Source organism: Lampris incognitus, chromosome 14, assembly GCF_029633865.1.
Source record: "Lampris incognitus isolate fLamInc1 chromosome 14, fLamInc1.hap2, whole genome shotgun sequence".
In the NCBI taxonomy this organism is placed as follows: Eukaryota; Metazoa; Chordata; class Actinopteri; order Lampriformes; family Lampridae; genus Lampris; species Lampris incognitus.
This window is the reverse complement of record NC_079224.1, coordinates 45,606,017-45,631,921: the sequence shown is the minus strand read 5'-3', so window position 1 is coordinate 45,631,921 and position 25,905 is coordinate 45,606,017. Positions and strand designations below refer to the sequence as shown.

The 25,905-nt window shown below is 46.7% G+C and overlaps 1 protein-coding gene across 1 annotated transcript in view; it reads left to right on the top strand.

Moving 5' to 3' along the window:
• Positions 1-25,905, top strand: part of efr3a (EFR3 homolog A (S. cerevisiae)) — a 216,090-nt gene that overhangs the window by 168,869 nt on the left and 21,316 nt on the right. Inside the window, exons 11-17 of the mRNA XM_056293933.1 lie at positions 4,256-4,307; positions 8,346-8,518; positions 9,478-9,553; positions 15,108-15,269; positions 19,549-19,680; positions 20,141-20,208; positions 21,378-21,505. Of these exons, the coding sequence (XP_056149908.1) occupies positions 4,256-4,307; positions 8,346-8,518; positions 9,478-9,553; positions 15,108-15,269; positions 19,549-19,680; positions 20,141-20,208; positions 21,378-21,505 (791 nt within the window). The remainder of the gene's footprint in view (positions 1-4,255; positions 4,308-8,345; positions 8,519-9,477; positions 9,554-15,107; positions 15,270-19,548; positions 19,681-20,140; positions 20,209-21,377; positions 21,506-25,905) is intronic.

Sequence of the window (25,905 nt, the reverse complement as noted above, 5' to 3'; positions counted from 1 at the left end):
CACTCAAACCAAACACACACTCACTGTGTGTGTGTGTGTGTGTGTGTGTTTGTGCGTGCGTGCGTGTGTGTGTGTGTGTCTTCTCCGTGGATTATCACATTGTGGTGGAGAAGCCTGCGTGGTCCTGAGATCCCGAGAGCAATGCCATCTAGAGCTATGTTCCTGGCAGGGTCACCCAAGGCAGTAAGATCAAGGGGAAGGTCCCAAGTGGGAGATCATGCACAGGTGTCCTCCATAAAGGGAATCGACCCTAACATCCCAAATTAAATCCTATGGCAACTGGCAAGTGGCGACAGGCATGGATTGTTTGGTCTGGAAGCCCCTAGTCATGAGCCAGCACATCAGGTAGTGGGTGCTAGATTCAGTCGCTGGATTCTTGGAACGAGGTAGGAAGCCCTTTGGTAGCATCCACGACTGAGCAGCCCTCTTTAGGATCCACTGTGCTTATCTCACCTGGGGAAGGGGCTAGAAAAGGTGCCCTAAAAATAGTCTGCCTCAAACCTTCTGACTGGATTACCACATCCAGAGGGATCACCACACACGGTCAGAAACATAGAAGCATGAACTTTGGATCCTGGAATGTGCACACACTGATGGATAGTGCAACCAGTGACAGACCAGAAAGGAGAACCGCGATCATCGCTAGAGAACTGAAGAAATGCCGGCTTGACATAGCTGCCCTTTCTGAAACCCGTCGGGCAGACGAAGGACAACTGAAGGAGGAGAAGGGTGGCTACATTTTCTTCTGGCAAGGAAAAGCTGCTGATGAGCCCAGGATCCATGGCTTTGGATTTGCCATCAAGAATCAGACCATCAGCCACCTGTCTGAACGTCCTGTGGGGATCAGTGATCATCTGATGACCATTCGTTATGGGCTTGCCAACAACCAGATGGCAACAGTTGTGAGTGCCTATGCCCCTACTTTAGACTCTGAAGCGAAAGTAAAAAATACCTTCTACGCCTGCTTAGATGAGACACTGTCAAGAACCTCTAAGGAGGATAAGATTATTCTCCCAGGAGACTTCAACGCCACGGTTAGCTGGGATCATCACCCCTGGAAGGGCACTATAGGAAAGGAAGGCATTGGGAACATCAACTCCAATGGAGTTCTGCTTCTTAGCAAATGTGCTCAGTTTGACCTCACGATCACTAACACCGTTTCGCCAGAAAAACAAATATACTTTACTCCGACTCAAAACAGTGGCATTTTCCTGACTATGTCGTTGTATGAATCAGGGACCGCAGGGCCATGATCGACGCAGATGACTATTGGACAGATTATCGTCTCATCCACTCCACGATGTCTATCAAACTCGAGAGGAAGAGGAGGGTTCAAAAGAGGCAGATCCAGTCAAGACTGAACCTTGAAAGCCTGAATGAAATGGCCACCCAGCAGCGACTCCAGGCCTCTCTTGGGGAAACCCCCCAACAGGAATAACCTGATGACATTGAGAAGCACTGGAGCCTACTCATGTCCACCGTCCTCGACACCTGCAAAACTACCCTTGGGTAAAAGTCCAGAAAACACCAGGGGCCTCATTCATCAATCGTTCGTAGGTACAGATTAACCTGGTAACCCCTGAATTTAGACACCAGTTGGTTAACACTGATGTCTGTGCAAGCCTGGGTAATTGCTTGTTGCAAGAGGTAGACAACAGATGTTCAGGAGAAGGAATTACAAATAACCATCAGGCAGGCCTTGCCACTGGCTGTCAGACAATTTTGAGAGCTACAAAAAGCCATGGGTGTGTAGGAACAAATTTGTGCTTACGAACGTTTGATGAATGGGGCCCCAGGATTGGTTTGACTAGAATGACACAGAGATAGAAGAGCTCATCTCCAAGAAAAGGAAAGCCTTGCATGCCTGGCAAAATGATGTAATCTGCAAGGTTAAAAGAGTGGCTCACTCCAGAGCCAAGGCGGATGTCCAGAGATGGATGAGGGAGCTTAAGAACTCTTGGTGGACAGAAAAGGCTCTGGAAATCCAGCAACTGGTAGACTGGGTTGACACCAGAGGCTTTTTTCAGTGCTACTAAGGCCGTCTATGGTCCAAGCAACCACGGCTTAAATCCTCTGTGCTCAAAGGAAAGGCAGGAGCTGCTGAAGGACATCGATCCATTAATGCCCGATGGAAGGAGCACATCTAGGAACTCCTCAATCGCAACAGCACAGCTGAACCAGACATTGCCAGCCACATTCCCCAGAGTCCCATCAGAGAAGACACTGGGGAACTTCCCACCATGACAGAGGTTCAAGATGCCATCAGGAGCCTTAAGAACAACAAGGCCACCAGTCCAGATGGGATCCCAGCTGAGATCTTAAAAGGTGGACCAGAGCTCCTGTACCACATTCCCACCCTCCTCCTCAAAGTCTGAGAAAAAGAAAACTTCCCTCAGAGCTCAGGGATGTTCTAATAGTGGCAATATTCAAGAAAGGGGACAAGGTGGAATGTGGAAACTATAAGGGCATCCCACTCCTGTCAACAACAGGCAAAGTTCTCACTCACATCCTAAACCGACTGCTACCACTAGCTGAGGAAGTATTCCTAAAATTTCAGTGTGGTTTCTGCCCATTCAGGGTACATTCATTCATCATTCATTCATTCATGAATGTACATGATATTTACAGCACGCCAACTCCAGGAAAAAATGCCGTGAACACAGGCAGTCTTTGTACATGGCTTTCATAGACCTCTAGGCTCTGAGGAGCAGACTATCAAGATATGGCTGCCCTGACAAATACATCAGAATATTGAGGCTTCTACATGAAGGCATGTCAGTCACAGTGCTCAGCAACATTAGCTCTGAGTCAGAGTCCCTCACTGTGGAAACGGGGTTCAAATAGGGATGCATCCTTGCACCCACCCTGTTTGCCATCTATTTGCCATCTATTTATTGCTGCCATACTCCACCTCATTGGTGAAGAGCTGTCACAGGGGATCCCAATTCTATAACGAACTGGTGACAGGCTCTTCAACCTTAATAGCTTCAAGGCCAAGAGCAAAGTCTGCAACACCACCATCATGGAGCTTCAGTATGCAGATGACAACGCCATCGCAGTGCACTCCACAGAAGACCTCCAGCACATTCTGAATGCCTTTGCCTAGCCCTGGGTCTAGCATTAAACATCAAGAAGACCCAGGTCCTATATCAACCTCCACCCAACCAGCCATCTACCCAGCCCACAATAAAAGTGGAATACAAAATTACTGATAATATTGATCACTTCCCCTACCTCGGCAGCCTTCTCTCCTCAAAAGCTGACTCTGAGGTCAACCATCACCTGATTTTTGCCAGTGGCGCTTATGCCAGACTCAGGAAAAGAGTCTATGAAGACCGAGACCTAAAAGCCCAAACAAAACTTATGGTCTACAGAGCTGTTGTTCTCCCCACCCTGCTGTATGGAGCAGAGTCATGGACCACCTACAGCAGGCACCTGAGAGCCCTGGAACAATACCACCAAAGATCCTTACGAAAGATCCTGATGATCAGCTGGAAGGACAGACGCACCAACATCAGTGTTCTGCAAGAAGCCAACATGACTAGCATCACCACCATAATAATGCAGCACCAACTCCGATGGACAGACCATGTCATCTGCATGTCCAGCACATGTCTCCCCAAACAGATCCTGTACTCCCAGCTGAAGGAAGGTCAGTGAGCTCCCAGCAGCCAAAAGAAACGTTTCAAGGACAATATCAAGAAGACCAATCTGAAGAAATTCAACATCACATCAAACAGCTGGGAAGACGTTGCACTGGATAGGCGCTCCTGGAAGAAATCCGTGCAGGAAGGAGCTGCACGTTATGAAATGGAACTCCACTGTGCTGCAGAGAAAAAGCAACAGCACCACAAGGAGAGAGAGAAAAAGGCTAAATCACCACCTTCCCCTGTCCACACTGCACCAAAGCATGTGAATCGTGGATCAGCTTCTACAGCCACCTGGAGAGGACAGTCATACTCTCTTTGAGTAACCGCCAGTGATTGTGTGTGTGTGTGTTTCTGTGTGTGTGTGTGTGCGCCTACCTGCCTGCCTGCCTGCCTGCCTGGTGGGGATACTAAAACCTCTTAGAATCCAAGAGCCATTCATCAGACAAGCCCCCACCCCCCAACAAACACACACATACACCAACCACTGAGGCACGTGTCCAAGGAGGCTTGAGGTGTTCCCTCCCTTGTGCTCCTCCCCTAGCTAACCTGTGTTAGCTAGCCCTCGGTAGCTAACAGCCTTGTTCTGTGTATTGTGTTCTCTTCAGGCATCAGGGCACCAAGCGGATACAGGCCATGCTGCTCAGCTCCCTCATCATGGTGAGTCCTTCTCTTGGTCTTCTGAATGTTGTTTTTTCTTATTTTCAACCTTAGCATGTCCGTCAAATAACGCCCAGTCCGCCTGCAGGGTGACCCGACAGATTGCTCCATTAACTTGGTCAGACCACACCACTCTGCAGCAGATGTATTCGTTACCTGAGTCCTCCCACTAGGGGAGCAACACTCATCTCTGCTTGATTTACATATTTTACCCGGCAACAATAAATCTTTATGCCCTGGGGTATGACACAGAGACTTCGAGCTGCATTAGTTGATAGTTTTGATATCAACAGCCAGTCAAACGTCTCCTTGTAATGTGAAGGGATTGCTTGTACTGCAGAATGCGTTGCCAATCAGCACTGTCCGATCAACAGTTTCCCTTTACCAGAGACATGCTTCACCACCACTTTCAGCTCATTGTTGAGATTATCTAGCCTGAAGATGCCACCTCTTAGCACCTTTAAACCCACTTCACGCACAAATCCCATGTATGACATGCATTACCGAACATGGTTCATCCTGCATTTGACCGTTAATACCCGACTATGGCCTGGAGTCTGCAAACTTAGTTTCTTACAGGTACCTGCTAAACCGGGTGATTGCATTGCAACGTCAGTAAAAGTGGCTGTTTCGGTGGCGTTTGATATTTTCACACTGGAAAGTCGACATGATGGACAGTGTGGTCTGGCGTTTGGTCAGACAGTCCTTGACTTTATATTTCTTTACTCGATGACCTTATGAAAACTTAGCGGCATCTGGGTAGCTTGGCAGTCTATTCCGTTGCCTACCAAACACGGAGATCGCTGGATCGAATCCCCCTGTTACGTCCGGCCTGGTCAGGGGTCCCTACAAACACAATTGGCCGTGTCTGTGGGTGGGAAGTTGAATGTGGGTATGTGTCCTGGGAGCTGCACTAGCGCCTCTTCTGGTCGATCGGGGTTAGGGTTAGGCACCCTGACCGACCAGAGGCGGCGCTAGTGCAGCAGCGATCCGGACACACACACACATCCGACTTCCCAACTGCAGACATGGTCATGAGGTTGTTTTTTTTTCCCTTGTCTTAAAAACCAACAATCTAATTCTAATGTGAGTTTAATTGTCAGAAGGTGAGTGTGAATAGTGAACTCTCTTACCAACTGCTCTCCTACAAGACAGTCTCATCTGCCATAGACAAGGAGAGACAAGTGGCAACATACATCCAGCAGTGATGTCTCACTCTCTCTGTCTCTCACACACACACACACACATGCCTCACAAACCAAGGATGACAATCACACTGACACTCAGCTCCCTCATTCCTGGAGGAATGCATTGGACGGTGCACTTTACACAGTCCCTCCCCTCAAATCACCTCTTGTCTGCTCTGTTCTCCTTTCTCCTCTCACATCTTTCCTCCTCCTCTTCCTCCTCTGGCTGCTTACCTCAGCGTGAATGGGGGTTAACGGCTGCGGTATTTTTACCATTGTGCTGTTGCAGTGTTTTTACCGGACCATGCCGGGCCGAGCTGTGCCGGCCTGGGAGGTCTAATGGCGTCCAGATGTGAAATCCCATCTGACATGGCCGGCTGAGGAACTCGACACCAATCAGAAATGTTTGTTCTGTCCCCTCAAAATGGTTACTTTTCTCTCAGTAGGCACATTCACACATGTCTTTAATGTTAGTTTAGCGTCATGGGGTCGATGTGTGACGAGGGGTCTGGTACCAACGTGACGGTAAATCAATTATAGCAGTTTGACATCTAAAGACTTGCTAGCATTAAATTACCACAATCATTCATCCGTAAAATACTTGGGATCAACTGTCCAAAGTAACGGAGGGTGCAGAAGAGAGGTGAAGAAGAGAGTGCAGGCAGGGTGGAGTGGGTGGAGAAGAGTGTCAGGAGTGACTTGTGACAGAAGGGTACCAGCAAGAGTTAAAGGGAAGATTTACAAGATGGTTGTGAGACCAGCTATGTTGTATGGTTTGGAGACAGTGACACTGATGAAAAGACAGGAGGTGGAGGTGGCAGAGGTGAAGATGATAAGATTTTCATTGGGAGTGATGAAGAAGGACAGGATTAGGAAGGAGTATATTAGAGGGACAGCTCAGGTTGGACGGTTTGGAGACAAAGCAAGAGAGACAAGATTGAGATGGTTTGGACATGTGTGGAGGAGAGATGCTGGGTATATTGGGAGAAGGATGCTGAATATGGAGCTGCCAGGGAAGAGGAGAAGAGGAAGGCCAAAGAGGAGGTTTATGGATGTGGTGAGGGAGGACATGCAGGTGGCTGGTGTGACAGAGGAAGATGCAGAGGACAGGAAGAGATGGAAACAGATGATCCGCTGTGGCGCCCCCTAACGGGAGCACCCAAAATTAGTAGTAGTAGTAGTAGTAGTAGTAGTAGTAGTAGTAGTAGTAGTAGTAGTAGTAGTAGTCCATCCATAAAATATGCTGCCAATAAACAAGTATTTCAAAAAAGCGGTTCGCTTAAAAAAAAACAAATTCATCAGCACTCCAGACGCCCCTCTCCCCAGCAGCACCCTCCAGCTCCTCCTGAGGGATCCCAAGGAGTTCCCAGGCCAGATTGGACATGTAGTCCCTCCAGCGAGTTCTGGGTCTACCCCGGGGTCTCCTCCCAGTTGGACGTGCCCGGTAAACCTCCAAAGGAAGATGCCCTGGAGGCATCCTGATCAGATGCCCAAACCACCTCAACTGGCTCCTTTCGACGTGAAGGAGCGCCTATGCTCATGAGCTTTGGGTAGTGACAGAAAGGGTGAGATCGCGGATACAAGCAACTGAAATGAGTTTCCTCCGTAGGGTGTCTGGACTCAGCCTTAGAGTTAGGGTGAGGAGCTCAGACATCCGGAGGGAGCTCGGAGTGGAGTAGAGCGGTTAGCTGATGTTTGGCAAAAATGTCAAATTGGACAAAGCAGCTTCTTAATGTTAGGGTGGATGAAGAGACTACTAGACGGCTTGAACCCAAGCCCTCTGTCGCAGAACTTAATCATGGTTTCTGGGAAACGGCAACAAAGGACTTGATTTGTCTTGGAGGTGCAGTGTGAATAGTAGAGGTGGGACCAAGTCATTGTTTTCAAGTCCCGGATCATAAACTTCGAGTTTCAAGTCCTAAACAAATCATTATGCTCAGTTCATCAAATTTAATGCCATTTCAAAATGTTAATAACAGAGAAACAGTAATACACAAATGTACACAAGTGATTAATACTTTTCAAAATGTGTATTTATGACGGCTTGATTCAAAGTAGATCTGTAACTGTGAAAATGAGGAGTTGATCGGCAGCACACTTAAAAGCATTTTATTTTGGAGGAGGTGTCAAGTCAAAAGGCTCCAGTCCAACTCTCGGGTCATTGAAGTCAAAGTCCAGTTGCAACCATTCACATCATATGTTATTAAAGTCTGCAGGAATTGGACATTTGTCAATACACCAGCAGGACAAAGTTAGAAATCAGACATTTGAGGGTGTCCGGGTAGCGTGGTGGTCTGTTCCGTTGCCTACCAACACGGGGATCAACGGTTCGAATCCCCGTGTTACCCCCGGCTTGGTCGGGCATCCCTACAGACACAATTGGCTGTGTCTGCGGGTGGGAAGCCGGATGTGAGTACTATATGTCCTGGTCGCTGCACTAGCGCCTCCTCTGGTCGGTCAGGGCGTCTGTTCAGGGGGGGAGGGGGAACTGGAGGGAATAGCGTGATCCTCCCACGCACTACATCCCCCTGGTGAAACTCCTCACTGTCAGGTGAAAAGAAGCGGCTGGCGACTCCACATGTTTGGAGGAGACGTGGTAGTCTGCAGCCCTCCCCGGATCAGCAGAGGGGGTGGAGCAGAGACCGTGGCGACTCGGAAGAGGGGGGTAATTGGCCAGATACAATTGTGAGAAGAAAAAATGGGGGGGGGGGGATTAAGACATTTATTTGTATTAAAATCTTCAGGACAGTGGATTTAAGTTGGGCTTCATAGGAAGATCAAGTAGAAATCTCATCTTAAAGCATTTCTAGGAAGTGATTGATTGACAGCACCATCACTCTCTCCTTCTCAGGTGACCTCTGGCTTCAAATCAAAGACCATGGCGGCGGCGTTGCCCCCTCCCTTCCTTGATCCACTCTTCTCCATCTCTCTGATGGAGGACAGCGAGCTGAGGCAGCTGGTGCTAGAGATTCTGCACAACATCATCGATCGCCACGACAACCGCGCCAAGCTGCGAGGCATCAGGTAATGCCACGCCACCAGCGCCGGGCGTTCAGAGACCAGTCACTTAACTGGTGTGTCCTGAAAACCACTTTGTTTTCCAAGTAGGAAACTGGTGACATGTGATGGCAGAGTCTGCCAATCAAAGGATGATAGTTTGTGTGTTATAGTGAAACACAGTACATGTCAGTCACAGGTACACAGACAACAGTACCTCTAACAGACTAACATAGTACCACAGTACATACTGGTACAGACGGTACACAGACAACAGTACCTCTAACAGACTAACATAGTACCACAGTACATACTAGTACACAGGTACACAGACAACAGTACCTCTAACAGACTAACATAGTACCACACTACATACTGGTACACATGGTACACAGACAACAGTACCTCTAACAGACTAACATAGTACCACAGTACATACTAGTACACAGGTACACAGACAACAGTACCTTTAACAGACTAACATAAAATAACAATTTTGAGGGTGTCTGGGTAGTGTAGTGGTCTATTCCGTTGCCTACCAACATGGGGATCGGCGGTTCGAATCCCCGTGTTACCTCCGGCTTGGTCGGGCGTCCCTACAGACACAGTTGGCCGTGTCTGCGGGTGGGAAGCCGGATGTGGGTATGTGTCCTGGTGGCTGCACTAGCGCCTCCTCTGGTCGGTCGGGGTGCCTGTTCAGGGGGGAGGGGGAACTGGGGGGAATAACGTGATCCTCCCACGCGCTACATCCCCCTGGTGAAACTCCTCACTGTCAGGTGAAAAGAAGCGGCTGGTGACTCCACATGTATGGGAGGAGACATGTGGTAGTCTGTAGCCCTCCCCGGATCAGCAGAGGGGGTGGAGCAGAGACCGGGACGGCTTGAAAGAGTGGGGTGATTGGCCGAGTACAATTGGGGAGAAAAAGGCGGGGGGTCCAAAAACAAAAAAAGTATAATAGTGTTTTTGTGTGTTTTTGTGTGTTTCAGAATCATTCCTAATGTGGCAGCATTGAAAATCAAGAGGGAGAAGATATCCAAACAAGACGTTGCCTTCATGAAAAAGGTAAACGCCGTCAGAGCTGCTGGGGTCGAGTGAAGCAGGCGGTACTGCGGGTCACCCGTGCTGCTGAGTTACAACATGACAGCAGGAAACTTGCTTTCTTAGCTGGATTATTCCAGTTTTCCTCATTCCTCATTCACCTCGGCTGAGTCTTTAACCCTTGCCGGTGGGCTGATGGAGCATCTGGGCCCTGGTCTCCTTCCTCCTACCTGACACATGTAGAGTTCATGTTGTCTTCCTCTCTAGTACCGTGAGGAGAATGGCGTGGACAGATGTACTGGTCAGTTGTCTTCCTCTAGTACTGTGAGGAGTATGGCGTGGTCAGATATACTGGTCAGTTGTCTTCCTCTAGTACTGTGAGGAGTATGGCGTGGTCAGATATACTGGTCAGTTGTCTTCCTCTAGTACTGTGAGGAGTATGGCATGGTCAGATATACTGTTCAGTTGTCTTCCTCTCTAGTACTGTGAGGAGTATGGCGTGGTCAGATGTACTGGTCAGTTGTCAGCGTGTCAGACTGGGTGCATGAGAGCAGGATGCTGGTGCTGAGGCTGAAATGTATTTTGTGTGCTTAGTGAATATTTGTGTATAAGTTGGATGAATGTTGTGTCTGGTCTGTAGTCTGTACATCACATCCAGCCCATCCACACGTCTTTCCTCCTTGAGGCCTGTCGGACTTAAGACCAAAGTTGATGCTACAGAAGTCTGGAAAGTTTTTTTTACATACCTTTCAGGGTTTTTTTATGAGGTGGCATAAGAAATACAGGAGTGTGGCGTTTTCTCTGCGACAGAAGCCCCGTGTGTTCACAAGATAGTCTCACCATCTTAAAATCAGATTGTAAAATCATCTCTTTTCAGGAATCATTTACTCTGTTGACTTTGTTTATTTTTCGTGATTTATCTTGTTTCATTAAATCAGCAATAAGGAACACTTTATTGCCAAAATATTAATATAATATAAGATATGATATAATATAGTATAATATGTAATATTAAGATAGATGTAGGAAAATACTTATTGCAGTACCAGCTTGTTTCGTGCATCATGCACTCATCAGCTGATAATGTGGTTAAACAACAAAGAAAAAACACAACCAATAAATACTAGGTTGCCCCCGGTCACGCCCCTAGTTACCATGCACAGCAACCAATGGGAGGACAGGAGACATTTGAAAACATTTGAAAAATAACATCAGAAACATTACAACCAATCATTATTAATATAATGTAATATAATATAATAATATGATATAATATAATATACTGTTGTATAGTATGATATAATATAATATAATATAAAATATTGTTTCCCCCAGCCCACAGCAGTGCAACACAAAGACAAAAACACATCCAAAAACTACAAGAGCTCATATATCCAAACTAACACATATATCTAAACTAACAACATCAAAAAAATCACTGTCCAGGAGAAGGAACGCCAGCCAGGATGACTGTCGGAGCTGCTGGTCTGCATGGGCTAGCAGTTAGCTTAGCCTTCCCCGTTCATATCCTGTCAGACCACCCTCGGTGCTTCCTCCTCGGGCGCAGCTCCGGTCAAGGCCGTGGTCCTTGGGCCCACAGGACGCAGCAGACCAGGCTCCTCCAGCCGATCCAACGCCAGCTCTCCCAGCCAGACACCCTCGACACACCTCCACACTACGACACCAAAAACACCACAGTCAACACCAGGTGAGGCCGCCGCCAGACCGCCCTTGGTGTTATCGGAACTGCCGGTCTGCATGGGCTAGCAGTTAGCTTAGCCTGCCCTGCTTCCTCGTCCCGTCAGGCCGCCCTCGGTGTTACCTACTCAGTCACAGCTCCAGGCAGGGCCGTGGTCCCTGGGCCCACAAGACGCAGCAGACTGAACTCTCCCAGCTGATCCAGTGCCAGCTCTCCCAGCCATCAAACGAAGACACAAACTTAGACATGGACAAAGACGCTGACTGGATGGTACTGGGTGAGGCCGCCACAAACGTGAATTCGCGCCGCCGTCTTCCCACACTGGAAGCTTACCTTGTTGAGTAATCTTACTATGTCGACAGATTATTTTATTTGTTTGTTATTTTGTCATGCTTGTTTTGGGTTCTTCTTTTCTGAAAAGGCAGTTGTGTCTCAGTTTTGTCTCAGTTTTAGCTCAGTTTTGTCTCAGTTTTGTCTCAGTTGTGTCTCAGTTTTCTCTCAGTTGTGTCTCAGTTTTATCTCAGTTGTGTCTCAGTTGTGTCCCAGTTTAGACACATGTCTTCAGGTCAGTGAGAAGCTGTGGAAGAGCTACAGAAGGTGACAGCAGCCTGTGAGAGTGGTTTTATCATTTCCACTGTGACAAGAATGAGACAGTAATGATCCTGCTCGGCTCTTCGTGGTGACACTGAACTTCTCTGGAAAGGTCGATGTGTTGTCACACCCGTCTCCATCACGTCTCCATCACACGTGTGTACAGGAAAACACCACGGCAACCAAACAGCAGCCACTTCTGACTCCGTTACAGCACGGGGGGAAAACAAACTTTCAGTCCACATGCTGAAACAGCCCAACCGAGCCCCGACAATATGTCTGTCTGTCTGTCTGTCTGTCTGTCTTTCTGTCTGTCTTTCTGCCTGCCTGTCTGTCTGTCTGTCTGTCTGTCTGTGTCTGTCTTTCTGCCTGTCTGTCTGTCTGTCTGTCTGTCTGTCTGTCTGTCTGTCTTTCTGCCTGCCTGTCTGTCTCTCTGTGTCTGTCTGTCTTTCTGCCTGCCTGTCTGTCTCTCTGTCTGTCTGCCTGCCTGTCTGTCTGTCTGTCTGTCTGTCTGTCTGTCTGTCTGTCTGTCTTTCTGCCTGCCTGTCTGTCTCTCTGTCTGTCTGTCTGTCTGTCTGTCTGTCTGTCTGTCTGTCTGTCTGTCTGTCTGTCTGTCTGTGTCTGTCTTTCTGCCTGTCTGTCTGTCTGTGTCTGTCTTTCTGCCTGTCTGTCTGCCTGCCTGTCTGTCTCTCTGTCTGTCTGCCTGCCTGTCTGTCTGTCTGTCTGTCTGTCTGTCTGTCTGTCTGTCTGTCTGTCTGTCTTTCTGCCTGCCTGTCTGTCTCTCTGTCTGTCTGTCTGTCTGTCTGTCTGTCTGTCTGTCTGTGTCTGTCTTTCTGCCTGTCTGTCTGTCTGTGTCTGTCTGTCTGTCTGTCTGTCTGCCTGTCTGTCTGCCTGTCTGCCTGTCTGTCTGTCTGTCTGTCTGTCTGGGACTGCTGCTCGCAGTTTTTTCTCATGATTATTATTTTAATTATGGGAACCTCACAATTGGTAACACGGGGATTCAAACTGGCGATCCCTGTGTTGGTTTTCAACGGAATAGACCGCTATGCTACCCGGACGCCTAATTATCACATATTTTAGTGGGTCGGGCGGTGCGGGTTGGCTCTCATAACGGGTCGGGTGGACGCGGGCATTGGAGAAGCTTGATGTGTGCTGTCTAGATTATGGGGTTTTGATTAATTCCCAGTTTCAAAGAATACGAGTCCGTCTGGCGCTAACATTTAACCCGTATCTCCGCCTGGCCTGCCCCGGGCGGGTGGAGCCAGGCAGCGGCTGTGCCGCCAGCCCATCTCCCCCCCCCCGGGGGAGGCTTATTAATGGAGTCGGAATGTCTTCATTACTGGTGAAAGGTCGCCATCACGTCTCATCGGGCAGCGTGTCGAGCTCGTGGACACACGTCACTGACGGGACTCCTTGGACTCCAGCGTTTACATTTTTACATGATATAATTTCTATATAATGTCATTTCTCTGTGTGAAACGGGGGGGGGGGGCTGGCGGGCTGAATAAATCACCGGGCCCGGGCAGCCGTGGGCCGGCTCCTGCAGCGGCGGTTATTTTTAGGCTGATTCGGCGCTAATGGGTTTAACCTTTGCTGCCGACCGCACAATCCCCGTTTTTAATTTGCTTTTCACATCACGGCCCTCTTTCCCATTTCCCGGCCTGTCGACGCACGGCCGTCAAAGAGGAGCCACGGTTTACCGCCCGCCGTACGGAAGGACTCCGGACTCGCCTCTTAATCTCCTTTAAGCCGTCAGACTCGGCAGGAGGGTCGGGAGGAAGGTTTACGTGTGAAATAACCGCTAATCCGTTTAGCTTGCAGCGATCGATGCTGCGATGCGGTTTTGCGCCCGTAGCAGATTTTGGGGCACCGCCTACTTTCATACGAACTCCAGATGAACCGGCTTCAGATGTGAAGGTGCAACTTCTCCGTTACAGGGATTCGATTCCTGTCCGCTTCAGAGACCCACACAGGCCGCCGCTTCCAGTAACACAATTATTAATAACCCGATTCCTGCCAATAGAATACATGAGTAAATCAGAATCCAATAGGGGAGTGAAATAATCATACCAGATGACAAAACAGTTTATCACCCCGTGTGGCGAGGGTGTCACAGGACGTGTGGTTTCAGATCCATCAGAGAAGGCAGGGCGGCGCCATAAAACAGGTTAAAATCTTTCAAAGGCTCCAAAATTAAGATTATTTATTTATTCATTGTTTTCTTACCCCTTTTTCTCCCCAGTTGTACTCAGCCAACTACCCCACTCTTCCGAGCCGTCCCGGTCTCTGCTCCACCCCGCTCTTCCGAGCCGTCCCGGTCTCTGCTCCACCCCCTCTGCCGATCCGGGGAGGGCTGCAGACTACCACATGCCTCCTCCCATACATGTGGAGTCACCAGCCGCTTCTTTTCACCTGACAGTGAGGAGTTTCACCAGGGGGACGTAGCGAGTGGGAGGATCACGCTATTCCCCCCAGTCCCCCCCACCCTGAACAGGCCCCGACCGACCAGAGGAGGCGCTAGTGCAGTGACCAGGACTCATACCCACATCCGGCGCCCAACCAAGCCGTGTGGATGATTATTTGACATCAGGTCTTATCAAAGGCAGCAGAAGTGAGGCCGGTCTACTCGAGATGACGCGTCGCCATAGAGGTGCTTTGGTCCGACGGGAAGCCGCCGGCGTCCGGGTAGTGTAGCGGTCTATTCCGTTGCCTACCAACACGGGGATCACCTGTTCGAATCCCCGCGTTACCTCCGGCTCAGTCAGGCGTCCCTACAGACACTATTGGCCGTGTCTGCAGGTGGGAAGCCGGATGTGGGTATGTGTCCTGGTCGCTGCACTAGCGCCTCCTCTGGTCAGTCAGGGTGCCTGTTCGGGAGAGGGGACTGGGGGGAATAGCATGATCCTCCCACGTATTACGTCCCCCTGGTGAAACTCCTCACTGTCAGGTGAAAAGAAGCGGCTGGTGACTCCACATGTATGGGAGGAGGCATGTGGTAGTCTGCAGCCCTCCTGGATCAGCAGAGGGGGTGGAGCAGAGACCGGGACGGTTCTGAAGAGTGGGGTAATTAATTGCCCGGATAGAATTGGGGGGGAAATGGTCAAGTACAGTGAGAGGACGGTCCCTCACGTGAATGAAGTCCGGTGCAGTTGAATCTGAACCCCTGGAGCTCATCTTAACCCCCTGTCTGTCCCTCTCCTGTCTGTCCCTCTCCTGTCTGTCCCTCTCCTGTCTGTCCCTCTCCTGTCTGTCCCTCTCCTGTCTGTCCCTCTCCTGTCTGTTCTGCAGCATGGACAGCAGCTCTACCGTCACATCTATCTCGGCTGTAAGGAGGAAGACAACGTCCATAAGAACTTTGAGCTCCTCTTCACCACGCTGGCCGTCCTGACGATCGAGCTGGCCAACGAGGAGGTCGTCGTCGACCTCATCAGGCTCGCCATCGCTCTGCAGGTAACCCTAACTAGCCGTAACGCCAGCCTGCAGGCCCTTTTCAGTTGCAGCAAATAAAAACGAGCGCCAGCCCGCCCAAACGGGAGGTGATGCCAGCGGCTGTTCTCCACCGGCTTCATCCGGTCGGTGAACGGGCTCAGACAACCACGTCATGAGACTCTCGCTTGAGAGGAGCGATGTGGTCTCTAAGAACTTGGTCTCAAACAAGACATCAGGAAGGAAATCAGATGGAAAACATTTCCTGTGTGTTGGTGGGGTGCGAAATGTGTTGTCGGGGTGGTGTCAGGGTGGTGTCCGGGCGGTATCGGGGCGGTATCTGCAGCGGCAGGCGGACGGGCCTCAGCGCTGCGCTTCCAGACCGCCGTGTTTTCTGTCCACATGAAGTCCAACATGTTGTTAGACCAGAGACCGCATGATGGTGTGCTAACTCACAGCTAGACATGAGGAGGGGGAGTGTACTCCCACTCACACACACACACACACACACACAAATGCACAGACCCACACATTAGCTGTTTATTTTTTTTTATTTTTTTCATCACACACAGATCTTATTAGTTGTAAATGCCATAGCACTTTACACAAAAGGTCTCACACACACACATGCACACACACACACACACACCTCTGTCTGTAGGCCATGATCCCAGTGGTATTACGATAGTCATCCCAGTCCGCGAGGAGGCTTTGGTGGGTGTAGAAGATTGCTTTTGGCCTTCACAGGGGTCACAGGAAGGAGTGGCATTTGCAATTTCCCCCCGTGTTGTCATGCCACAAGAGGGAAGGCAGCCGGCGTCTGGGAGGCGGTGGCCCCATCGTGATGCAACGAGTGTGGAGGACCAGCCTGTACTGTCTGATGGACAAGCTGTCCGCCACCGGCACACGTGATGGTGAAGTGAGGCTGTGCGGTGTGGGTGTAGTAATGGACGCACAAACGGGGATTTGAAAGATGTCATTTGTAGTAATTCAGCTTTCCTGCAGCTCAGTCTGATTAGTAAATATCAGACTGATATTTACTATTATATTTATATATTTACTTATATTTATTTATTATCATTCATTTATTATTATATTTATATATGAACTTATATTTTTTGTTATTCTATTTACTATTATATTTATATATTTATTATTATTCATTTATTATCATATTTATATATTCACTTATATTTATTTATTATTTATTTATTATTTACTTATATATTTACTTATATTTATTATTATATTTATATATTAACTTATATTTATTTATTTACTATTATATTTATATATTTACTTATATTTATTTATTATTCATTTATTATTACATTTATATATTATTTACTATTATATTTATATATTTACTTATATTTATTTATTCATGTATTATTATATTTATATTAACATATTTATTTATTTACTATTATATTTACTTATATTTATTTATTATTATTCATTTATTATTATTATATTTACTAATATTTATTTATTATTATTCATTTATTATTATATTTATATATTTATCATATATGATATATTATATATCCATCCATCCATCCATTATCCAAACCGCTTATCCTGCTCTCAGGGTTGCAGGGATGCTGCAGCCTATCCCAGCAGTCATTGGGCAGCAGGCAGGGAGACACCCTGGACAGGCTGCCAGGCCACCACACAGGGCCCACACAAACACACACACACCTTCACACCTAGGGACAGTTTAGTACGGCCGGTTCACCTGACCTACATGTCTTTGGACTGTGGGAGGAAACCGGAGCCCCCGGAGGAAACCCACACAGACATGGGGAGAACATGCAAACTCCACACAGAGGACGACCCAGGACGACCCCCAAGATTGGACTATCCCGGGGTTCGAACCCAGGACTTTCTTGCTGTGAGGCGACCGCACTAACCACTGCACCACCATGCCGCCGCAATTTCAACATATTCATATCAAATATTTTTTTTTTTTGTAGCCCTACATCGTAATTACGTCTCGGGGTGCTGTACAATCACATTACATAATTTACACCTTCAGATTACTATTGAAGGATTACTACCGATTTAAATGTTGTGTATCCACTATCTTTCTATGTGAACTGGTTTGTCATTTTGATTTATTGCTGTTTAAATCTGCAAACAACAGAGGGCCGCACTCACTTATAAATAACATAAAACTGATTTAAGTACAACCATAGCATAGTATAGTGATAGTATAGTATAGTATGGTGTAGTTTAGTGTAGTGTAGTGTCGTATGGTATAGTATAATACAGTCTAACAAAGTATATTATTGTACAGTAAAGTATAGTATTACCATATTTAAAGGCCTTATCTTTAGCTGCAGTACACACTACTCTATTAGGGTACTGTGTACTCACCACTTGATTGAATTAAAGTGGTAAATAAATGGTAAATGTACTGCGTTAATACAAAGCTTTTCTAGTCGACCCACCGCTCAAAGTGCTTTACAGTGTACGCCTCACATTCACCCATTCATACACTGATGGTGGAGGCTGCCATGCAAGACACCAACCTGCTCATCAGGAGCAGTTAGGGGTTCAGTGTCTTGCTCAAGGATACTTCGACACGCTCTCTGCAGGAGCCGGGGATCCAACCAGCGACCTTCCGATTACTAGACGACCTGCTGTACCTCCTGAGCCATGCCGCCCCCCCCCCCAAATTAGTGGATGTAAAACTGGATTCACAATGTCTTCTACATTGAATTATTTTGTTGATATCTTGGTGCATGTTCAATAACCCAGGTAAGAAAACCAAACAAGGTTGGATCAGTTCATCAGGACACAGCGTGTACTGACACATACGTTTCATCAACTTAGCTGAGTGATTTTTTCTTTGTTGAGTGATTTGCAGCGCAGTGGAACAGTGGTTAGCGCTGTCGCCTCACAGCAAGAAGGTCCTGGGATCGAATCCCAGGGTTGTCCAACCTTGGGAGTCATCCCAGGTCGTCCTCTATGTGGACTTTGCATGTTCTCCCCATGTCTGCGGTGGGTTTTCTGCGGGTGCTCCGGTTTCCCTCACCATCAAAAAGACACATGTTAGGGTTAATACTCCTGTCTGAGCCCCTGACTGAGGCATGGCAAGAAGAACTGGAGTTGGTCCCCGGGCGCTGCACGGCGGCTGCCTGCCCACTGCTCCTAGCTACACAGCTAGGATGGCTTAAATGCAGAGCAGAATTCTCCTACAGGGATCAATAAAGTATCTCAAAATTTAAAAAAATTTTTGATTAAAAAAGTAGAATTCTACGTCCTGTTTTTCCTTCCTGTAGGGTTCACTCTGTCACCACGGTCTGTATGTTCAGCCATTTTGTACAAATTCAGAATGCTCAGCGTTACAATGTATTTTCCTGTATTTTCAAAATAGAGATTACATGTATTTTATCTTGTTACATTTTCTGGCACCAGTATTTTGCATTTTATTTCGATACTTTTATTTGAGGGCTTTTTTGTATTTTGTAACAAGATACATTTTGATGTATCTTTGCCCATCTCTGATCACACCCTCAGATAAATCTGGCTCTGTGCTATGTCAGCGAGACAGATTTAGTGCTGCGATGGCAGAAGGGACAAAACTTCTGCTATAGCTCTTCTGTATTTCAGAGTCCTACGAGTATGTCTACATCCTGACGACAGTGGTGCCAGTTATGGATTGAGTGGGTGATCGGTGTCATTCGCTATTGAGTGCAAGGCGTGTGATGGCTCTGTCGTTCATGTCTGAGAGTTTGGGTGTGGGAGAGTGGATTATTTTGGATGTGGCATGCATGATCCTGGTACATTAGTTTTGTTGGAGGTAGTCAGCATGCTATAGAAAAGGGGAACAATGGAGCAGGATGGGTGGGATTATGCTTTTATAAGGTAACAACTGGAGGTGGGGGGGAGGGGCAACAGAACGTGCTCTGAGCTTGCAGATGATGTGGAATCACTGCTGGGATCATTTGTGGATATCAGTGATATGTTGACCAAAGCTTGGTTTATTGTCTAAAGTAAGTCCAATTATGAGTCGCCGCTCTTTTTTGATAAAAACTATTGTCTGTTCATTTTGTTCTTTTCATTTTATTGTCACGACAGTAAATAATTCTGGGATAAAGGTTATATTTTCAGAGTTAATACTGAAAATAGACATTGATTAATGATAATTAACAACAATAAAACCGAAAATTACTCTATCCAAGATGGAGCCAGAGATGACTTCCACTGTGTGACATGAGAACATGAGCTAGCAATGTAGAATTTTCTGCGGTATATTAGTTTTTGGCTCATGCCGAGGTTTGGTTGGTTTCTACAGGAAATGACGTTGATCAATGAGGAGAACATGCCGATGTTCATACGCTGTGGGATCATGGCATTGGTGGCTGCCTACCTCAACTTCCTCAGCCAGATGATCGCCAACCCGCCGTTCTGTCAGCACGTCAGCAAGGTCCGTCCATGAACCAGTCTGTTCCAACGCAATCCAATATCACTAATTCACCCTTTCCCCGCATTTACACAATTATATCTCAGATAAGAAATGAAAATTGCTTTTGTTAGTCATCTTTCTTTCTTTATTTCTGTAGCTATCTATCCATCCATCCATCAACCCATCCATCCATCCATATCTTTCACAAAATTTTACTCTTTACATATTGGACTCTTCCTCTCTCTCAGTCAAAATAATGCTCTTTTGCTGATATGCTGATGACACTCATGTATTTCTCTGTAAAACTCGTTGGTAGATGAAGCCTTGACAGTCTGAGTGAAAGTCCTGTTGATATGTTGGGTATCGCCACTGTCTTTTTCTTCAAAGATTTTCAAGAGAAATTAAATATATGATTTGTATGATCTACACAGTTTTCTTTCTCGGTTGTTTTCTGGTGCTTGATGCTCGCATCCTCCTCCAGGTGATCGAGTTGAGGAACGTGGAGGCACCGTATCTCCTGCCAGAGCATATCTTCAGAGACAAGTGTCCGTAAGTTAACCTTCCTTTGCTTAAGGTTTTGCAAAACTTCACTAAAGCTGGGTACACATTAGAAGATTTACGGGCAGCTTATAACCCTGATTTAACCAGTACAACTGATTTTTAAGATGGTGGAGAGTCTTTGAAAAGTAGGACAGGTCACCATGGACAGACAGCACACCTTATCTTGTAGCAAGTGAAGGTTTAAGACTCGGTCACGTTTGATTTTTATGACTGTAGTCGAGACAGGTCTGAGCTCATTGGTAAGTGTGTGTGCCACTATTTTGTTTCCATCCCAATGTTTCATAAATTGTGGCTAAATTTCCAAAAAGTCGGCAAAAATAAAAAGCATGTCAGTGTGCTATTCCATCAGCTTTTCTTGTGCGTATATTCTGAAGTAGGTGCAACAAGATGACATCATCAAAGAAGTGTCAGCCAATCAGAATGGAGAGATGTCATGCAGAATGACTTGCTGTTGTAGGAGTGGTCATAACAACTCCTTGTCAGCTATCCATCACTATTACACACAGCCCAGAGACACTGAAGAGGACATGACATGGTTTATTCAGGGTACTTTCACACTAGGGACCCGGGCCCAGATCCAAGTACACTTGACCTCAAAGTCCAGTTGGTTTGAGTAGTTTAAACACTGTGCACCGTAGCCGGGCACGGTTCACAGCGTTGCAGTCTATTGCAACAATTCCCCAATCCTCTGTGAATAGTACACACGGCCATTGTAACTCTAGTTGATGGTCACGGCAATTTGCATATGAAACCGATCGTTGGTTTCAGTCGTTATGCCACTATGTTGTTTATAAGGGTGGGGATACCTGCAGTCAGTTGACACTGACGGAGTCTCTCAGACGAGTGATGAAACGTTTCTCCTACTAAATGTTGTGTCCAGATGAACTGATTCACCTTTCTATGGTTCGTTCCCTTACCTGGAGTATTGAGCATGCATCAAGACATATACGAGACCTTGTTTTTCTGGTACACATGGCCTTCATGTGAGCATTTGCTTTCTCATTTCAGTCATCGTCTACCCATCTACGCATCACTTCATGAAGTATATAGAAATAATAATAATAAGAAAAGCTGATTGAGTTTAAAACATATCTTGGTGAAATATGTCATGAATAGTTTGTATAGCCAGTTTACCTTTAACATGTTTCTCTTCCCAGACTCCCAGACTCTTTAGACAAGGAGGACCGAGTCCTTTACTTCCAGACAATGGACATGGCCGAGTGTCTGGCAGGACCGGGGTACAACGCAGAAAGACTGTCTGTTCCCTACATCCCCCAGGTCACCGGTAAGACCAAGCACAACTTCACCTCTTTAAAAAACAACAACCCAAAAAAAAAAGATTTTAAGACAATATATTGCAACAGCTCCTGTGGGTCAGTTTCTTTCCCAACACTTCAGAAACACCCATCTGAACAGAGCTGTTTCCATCTCATACACAGCTTTCAAGTCTGAATGGAGTCATTTCAGATGTTTAAATGCAGTTTTCTGGAAACATCTGACAGTGTGTTGAGTAGAGGGAGATGTCTTCTGTTCAGACAAATGCAGCGTTTTAAAATGTGCTGTCATTTCCCCTCACGCCCAGACGTTTCATTTTTATTTTGAATAAAAATGATTGGGCTTGGATAGTTGGTAGGGAATTGCTGGTTGCATGTGATGACAGCAGGTACACATGTGATAGCAGCAGGTGCACATGTGATGCAGCAGGTACACACGTGACACAGCAGGTACACATGTGATGACAGCAGGTACACATGTGATAGCAGCAGGTGCACATGTGATGCAGCAGGTACATGTGATAGCAGCGGGTACACATGGCCATGTTGACCCTGACTTCTCACATTGCCAACACGGATGAAGAACATTACTTTAACATCAAGTATTTGTTTTAAATCTTGCTCCTTGTTGTTTTGGATCAGCTCTCCTCGCCTTCATTATTCACACATACCTTGATGAAGAACATCTGAGGTTTGGTGGCAGTCAGACACATTAGAGAAAAAGAGGTTAGAAGTTTGTCCCAGTTGCGCTCATTTTTAGTCTGATTGCCAATGTCATTCATTCTCTTTTCCGTGCTTCTCATGTGGATTAGTGCTTTACACCGTTGGAAAGATCCTTCACAGGTGCAAGCAGACATCCAGAGGTAACCGGCCCCGCTAGAAGAGCAGCTAGTGTCTTAGTCAGTTTGCCTTCAGTAGGTCCCACTTCTCCCGCCATAGCGTTTATGTTCATGTGGGTCAGTAAGCCGTCACTGTTTAAAGTGCAGTTTGTAAGACTGAAGCGATGAAAATGTGTTAGAATAAATCTACATATGGGCACGTGGATACATTAATAATAAAAATCTGTTTAAATGTAATGAATCCTCCTAAACTCAGATGTTTAAGTCCCACTCAAATGAAATGTCCCCTGAAATGTATACAGTCATTTGAGTACAACACTATCAGCACTTTTGTTTAGCGGATGATAATTAAGAAAGCCAGAGGCGACTCGAGAACATGACTCCATGATGAGCAAACTGCAACTTTAACAGAGGTGGTGGTCTTCACCATTAGCCACTCCTTAAAGGTACAATATGTAAGTTTTGGAAAGACACCAATACACTTTTTTTCAGTTCTGATCCGATTCCAATACCTGAATTTGGATCTCTGCCAACACCGATACTGACACAGCTACCAGAACTTTTTTTTCTTAATTATAATTATTATTATTATTAGTGTAGCACCCTTGAAAATATTATATTATTTGTTCATTCATTCATCTTCAGCCGCTTCTCCAAGGTAGGGTCGTAGTGGCAGCAAGCTAAGTGGGGCACTCCAGACGTCCCTCTCCCCAGCAACGCCAATGGCGGCCCATCTCTGAGGGCTGTGCTTCTCGGTAGGTCAGGGATGATTCGATCAAGCGAGGCTTGCCCATGGGTATTTATATAAGGACTGGCGAAATCAAGGAGGTGTGCAATTGGTTGAGTCATGATTCGCACCTGATTTCTCGCGTGTTTAACATCAATGAGCGGTTACATCCCATAATATGCCATGGTTGCTGCTACAGATACACATGGTTTGTGCGTTCATGACGTATATTGTTTTATTTTTGGGGTTTTTTTTTGTTACATTGGATGGTAACAGTTTGTAGCGCTATTAATGGGTAATGTTATCGCCTGCATTGTATAACCTTGAAGGGGGAAGTGCTGAGGTAGCCTTAAAGGGGCCAAAAGTATTGTTTTTCCCAAAACAAATAATATTACCCATCTATTTGTATGTGTTAGACGTTTGATGGCCCTACAAAATCTGCGATGTCGTGGTCTAAATTCAAACACGGCAGCGGCTCCCACGTTGAAATGGATGCCTTAGCAGCCCGTCAAATTCCTTAGTTTGGATGGACCCAAATTTAGTTGAATGTTAAGGTATCGATCACCAGTTACATATTGTACCTTTAAAAGACACATGGTGGTGACATCATGTGACCATTTCAAACCTGCTGCTTAGAAATAACTTAATATTCAGCAGGTAAACAGATCTAAAAACTGACGCAGGATCTAAATACCATGGCCTCAGCTCAGTGACTCCTGGGCCCACAGATGAGCCTGTCTCCTCGGCCTCTGATAGGACCAGAACAGGAAGCTGATGTGAAGTTTCCCTCTGCTGTTTCCCGTTTGTGATTTGTCAGCCGATGGTTGAGGTCGGACTAAAGGCGTTGTCTGGATGAGGCTCGTTTCCCTCCAAATGTATTCATTACCTGAATATTCCCTCTGGGACTAACCGAGTGAAATCCAATCCTCTCCTCCAAACCCGACAAGCTGCTTTTCTCACAATCCATCTGTGATTCCCAGTTCATTTTAAAGGAGCCAAGAAAACATGATGCTGAAATGTTTATACTGACATTTTCATATCGCTGATCATTCATACGAGCCATTCATTAGTTATTCAAACCTTTTCACTGGGAAGTGTTTTCTTAGATCTTCTTAGTGAGTTGACGATTTGACTTCCACCCCTCACACTATAAATACATTGTTGTGTTAAGGGTGGATAGTTGATGATCAGATGATGACTTTAGGATAGTTGGGAGGAAGAGATAATAGAGATTGACCTCAATGACGGCAACACAGTGGCGCAATGGTTGGTCAACTCGGCCGCCTTACAGCAAGAAGGTCCTGGGTTCGAGTCCCGGGGTAGTCCAACCTTGTGTGGAATTTGCGTGTTCTCCCCGTGTCTGCGTGGGTTTCCTCTGGGGGCTCCGGTTTCCTCCCACAGTCCAAAGACATGTAGGTCAGGTGACTCACCGTACTAACTTGTCCCTAGGTATGAATGTGTGTTAGTGTGTCAGCCCTGTGATGGCCTGGCGGTCTGTCCAGGGTGTCTCCCCCACCTGCCACCCAATGACTGCTGGGATAGGCTCCAGCATCCCCACGACCCTGATTAGGATAAGTGGCTTGGATAATGGAATGGGAGGAAGAGAGACGGAACATCCATAAGTATAAGAAGTTAATGACAAAGAAGTCATGAAAAATACAAAGAAGCGATGCTCTCTATTCTGATCTATTCTGAATCTGAATCCTCTAAATCAGTACTCATACCCCCTTTCCACCAACGCGAACCCAGTTCGAACCCTGGGCTGGCGCTAGTGCTGCTCTGCAGTTGGTTCAACTGGCAAACCTTCTACGAACCATTTTGCTTCTCCACGGGCTAGAGCTGGCTAGGCAGCCATGTCATTACATCACTGTATATGTCTGTATACGTCTTTGCTTTCCCAGCAAGGTGAGGTGAGAAATCGTCTGTGTAGATTTTACAATTTTCGTATGCTGTTTCATCATTAAATTCACCTCTGAGAATTTCCAAGGTGAGAAATCAACAGTGTAGATTTTGAATGTTGGCACTTTTACGATGGCAAATTGAAATTTGCTCCAATATTTTTGGAGTTGCGGCACGGTGGCGCACTGGTCAGCGCAATCGCCTCACAGCAAGAAGGTCCTGGGTTCGAGCCCCGGGGTAGTCCAACCGTGGTGATCGTCCCGGGTCGTCCTCTGTGTGGAGTTTGCATGTTCTCCTCGTGTCTGCGTGGGTTTCCTCCGGGGGCTCCGGTTTCCTCCCACAGTCCAAAGACATGTAGGTCAGGTGACTCGGCCGTACTAAATTGTCCCTAGGTGTGAATGTGTGTGTGTTGGCCCTGTGTGATGGCCTGGCGGCCTGTCCAGGGTGTCTTCCCGCCTGCCGCCCGATGACTGCTGGGATAGGCTGCAGCATCCCCGCGACCCTGAGAGCAGGATAAGCGGTTCAGATAATGGATGGATGGATGGATGGATGGATGGAGTTAAGGAGCTTCACAAATTGGCGACCAGCCGGCAGTCACGCTCACCGACCCTGCTGTGAGCTGGCTGGAGCTCTCTCAAGAGACCGGTCTCATAGACGAGAGGCTTTTATTTCCCTGTTGGCGGATGGTTTGTTTAAATATCATAACACAAATATTCATTATAAAATTCATGGAAGCTGTGATGTTTTGCCTTGTTCTCCTCTGGTGGTTGGTTTGAAATTTACCAGGTTTGATTAATCTTTCAATATTTCTTAGGGCGAACTCCTCGGTGTTCCTTGTTGATGTGTTTTTAAGCAAGCATAGGATTTCAGATAGTTATGCTAAAATGAGGTTTAAAAATGCAGAAAAATAAATGTAGGGTGTCAAATTCACTCTGTCAAAGTCGAT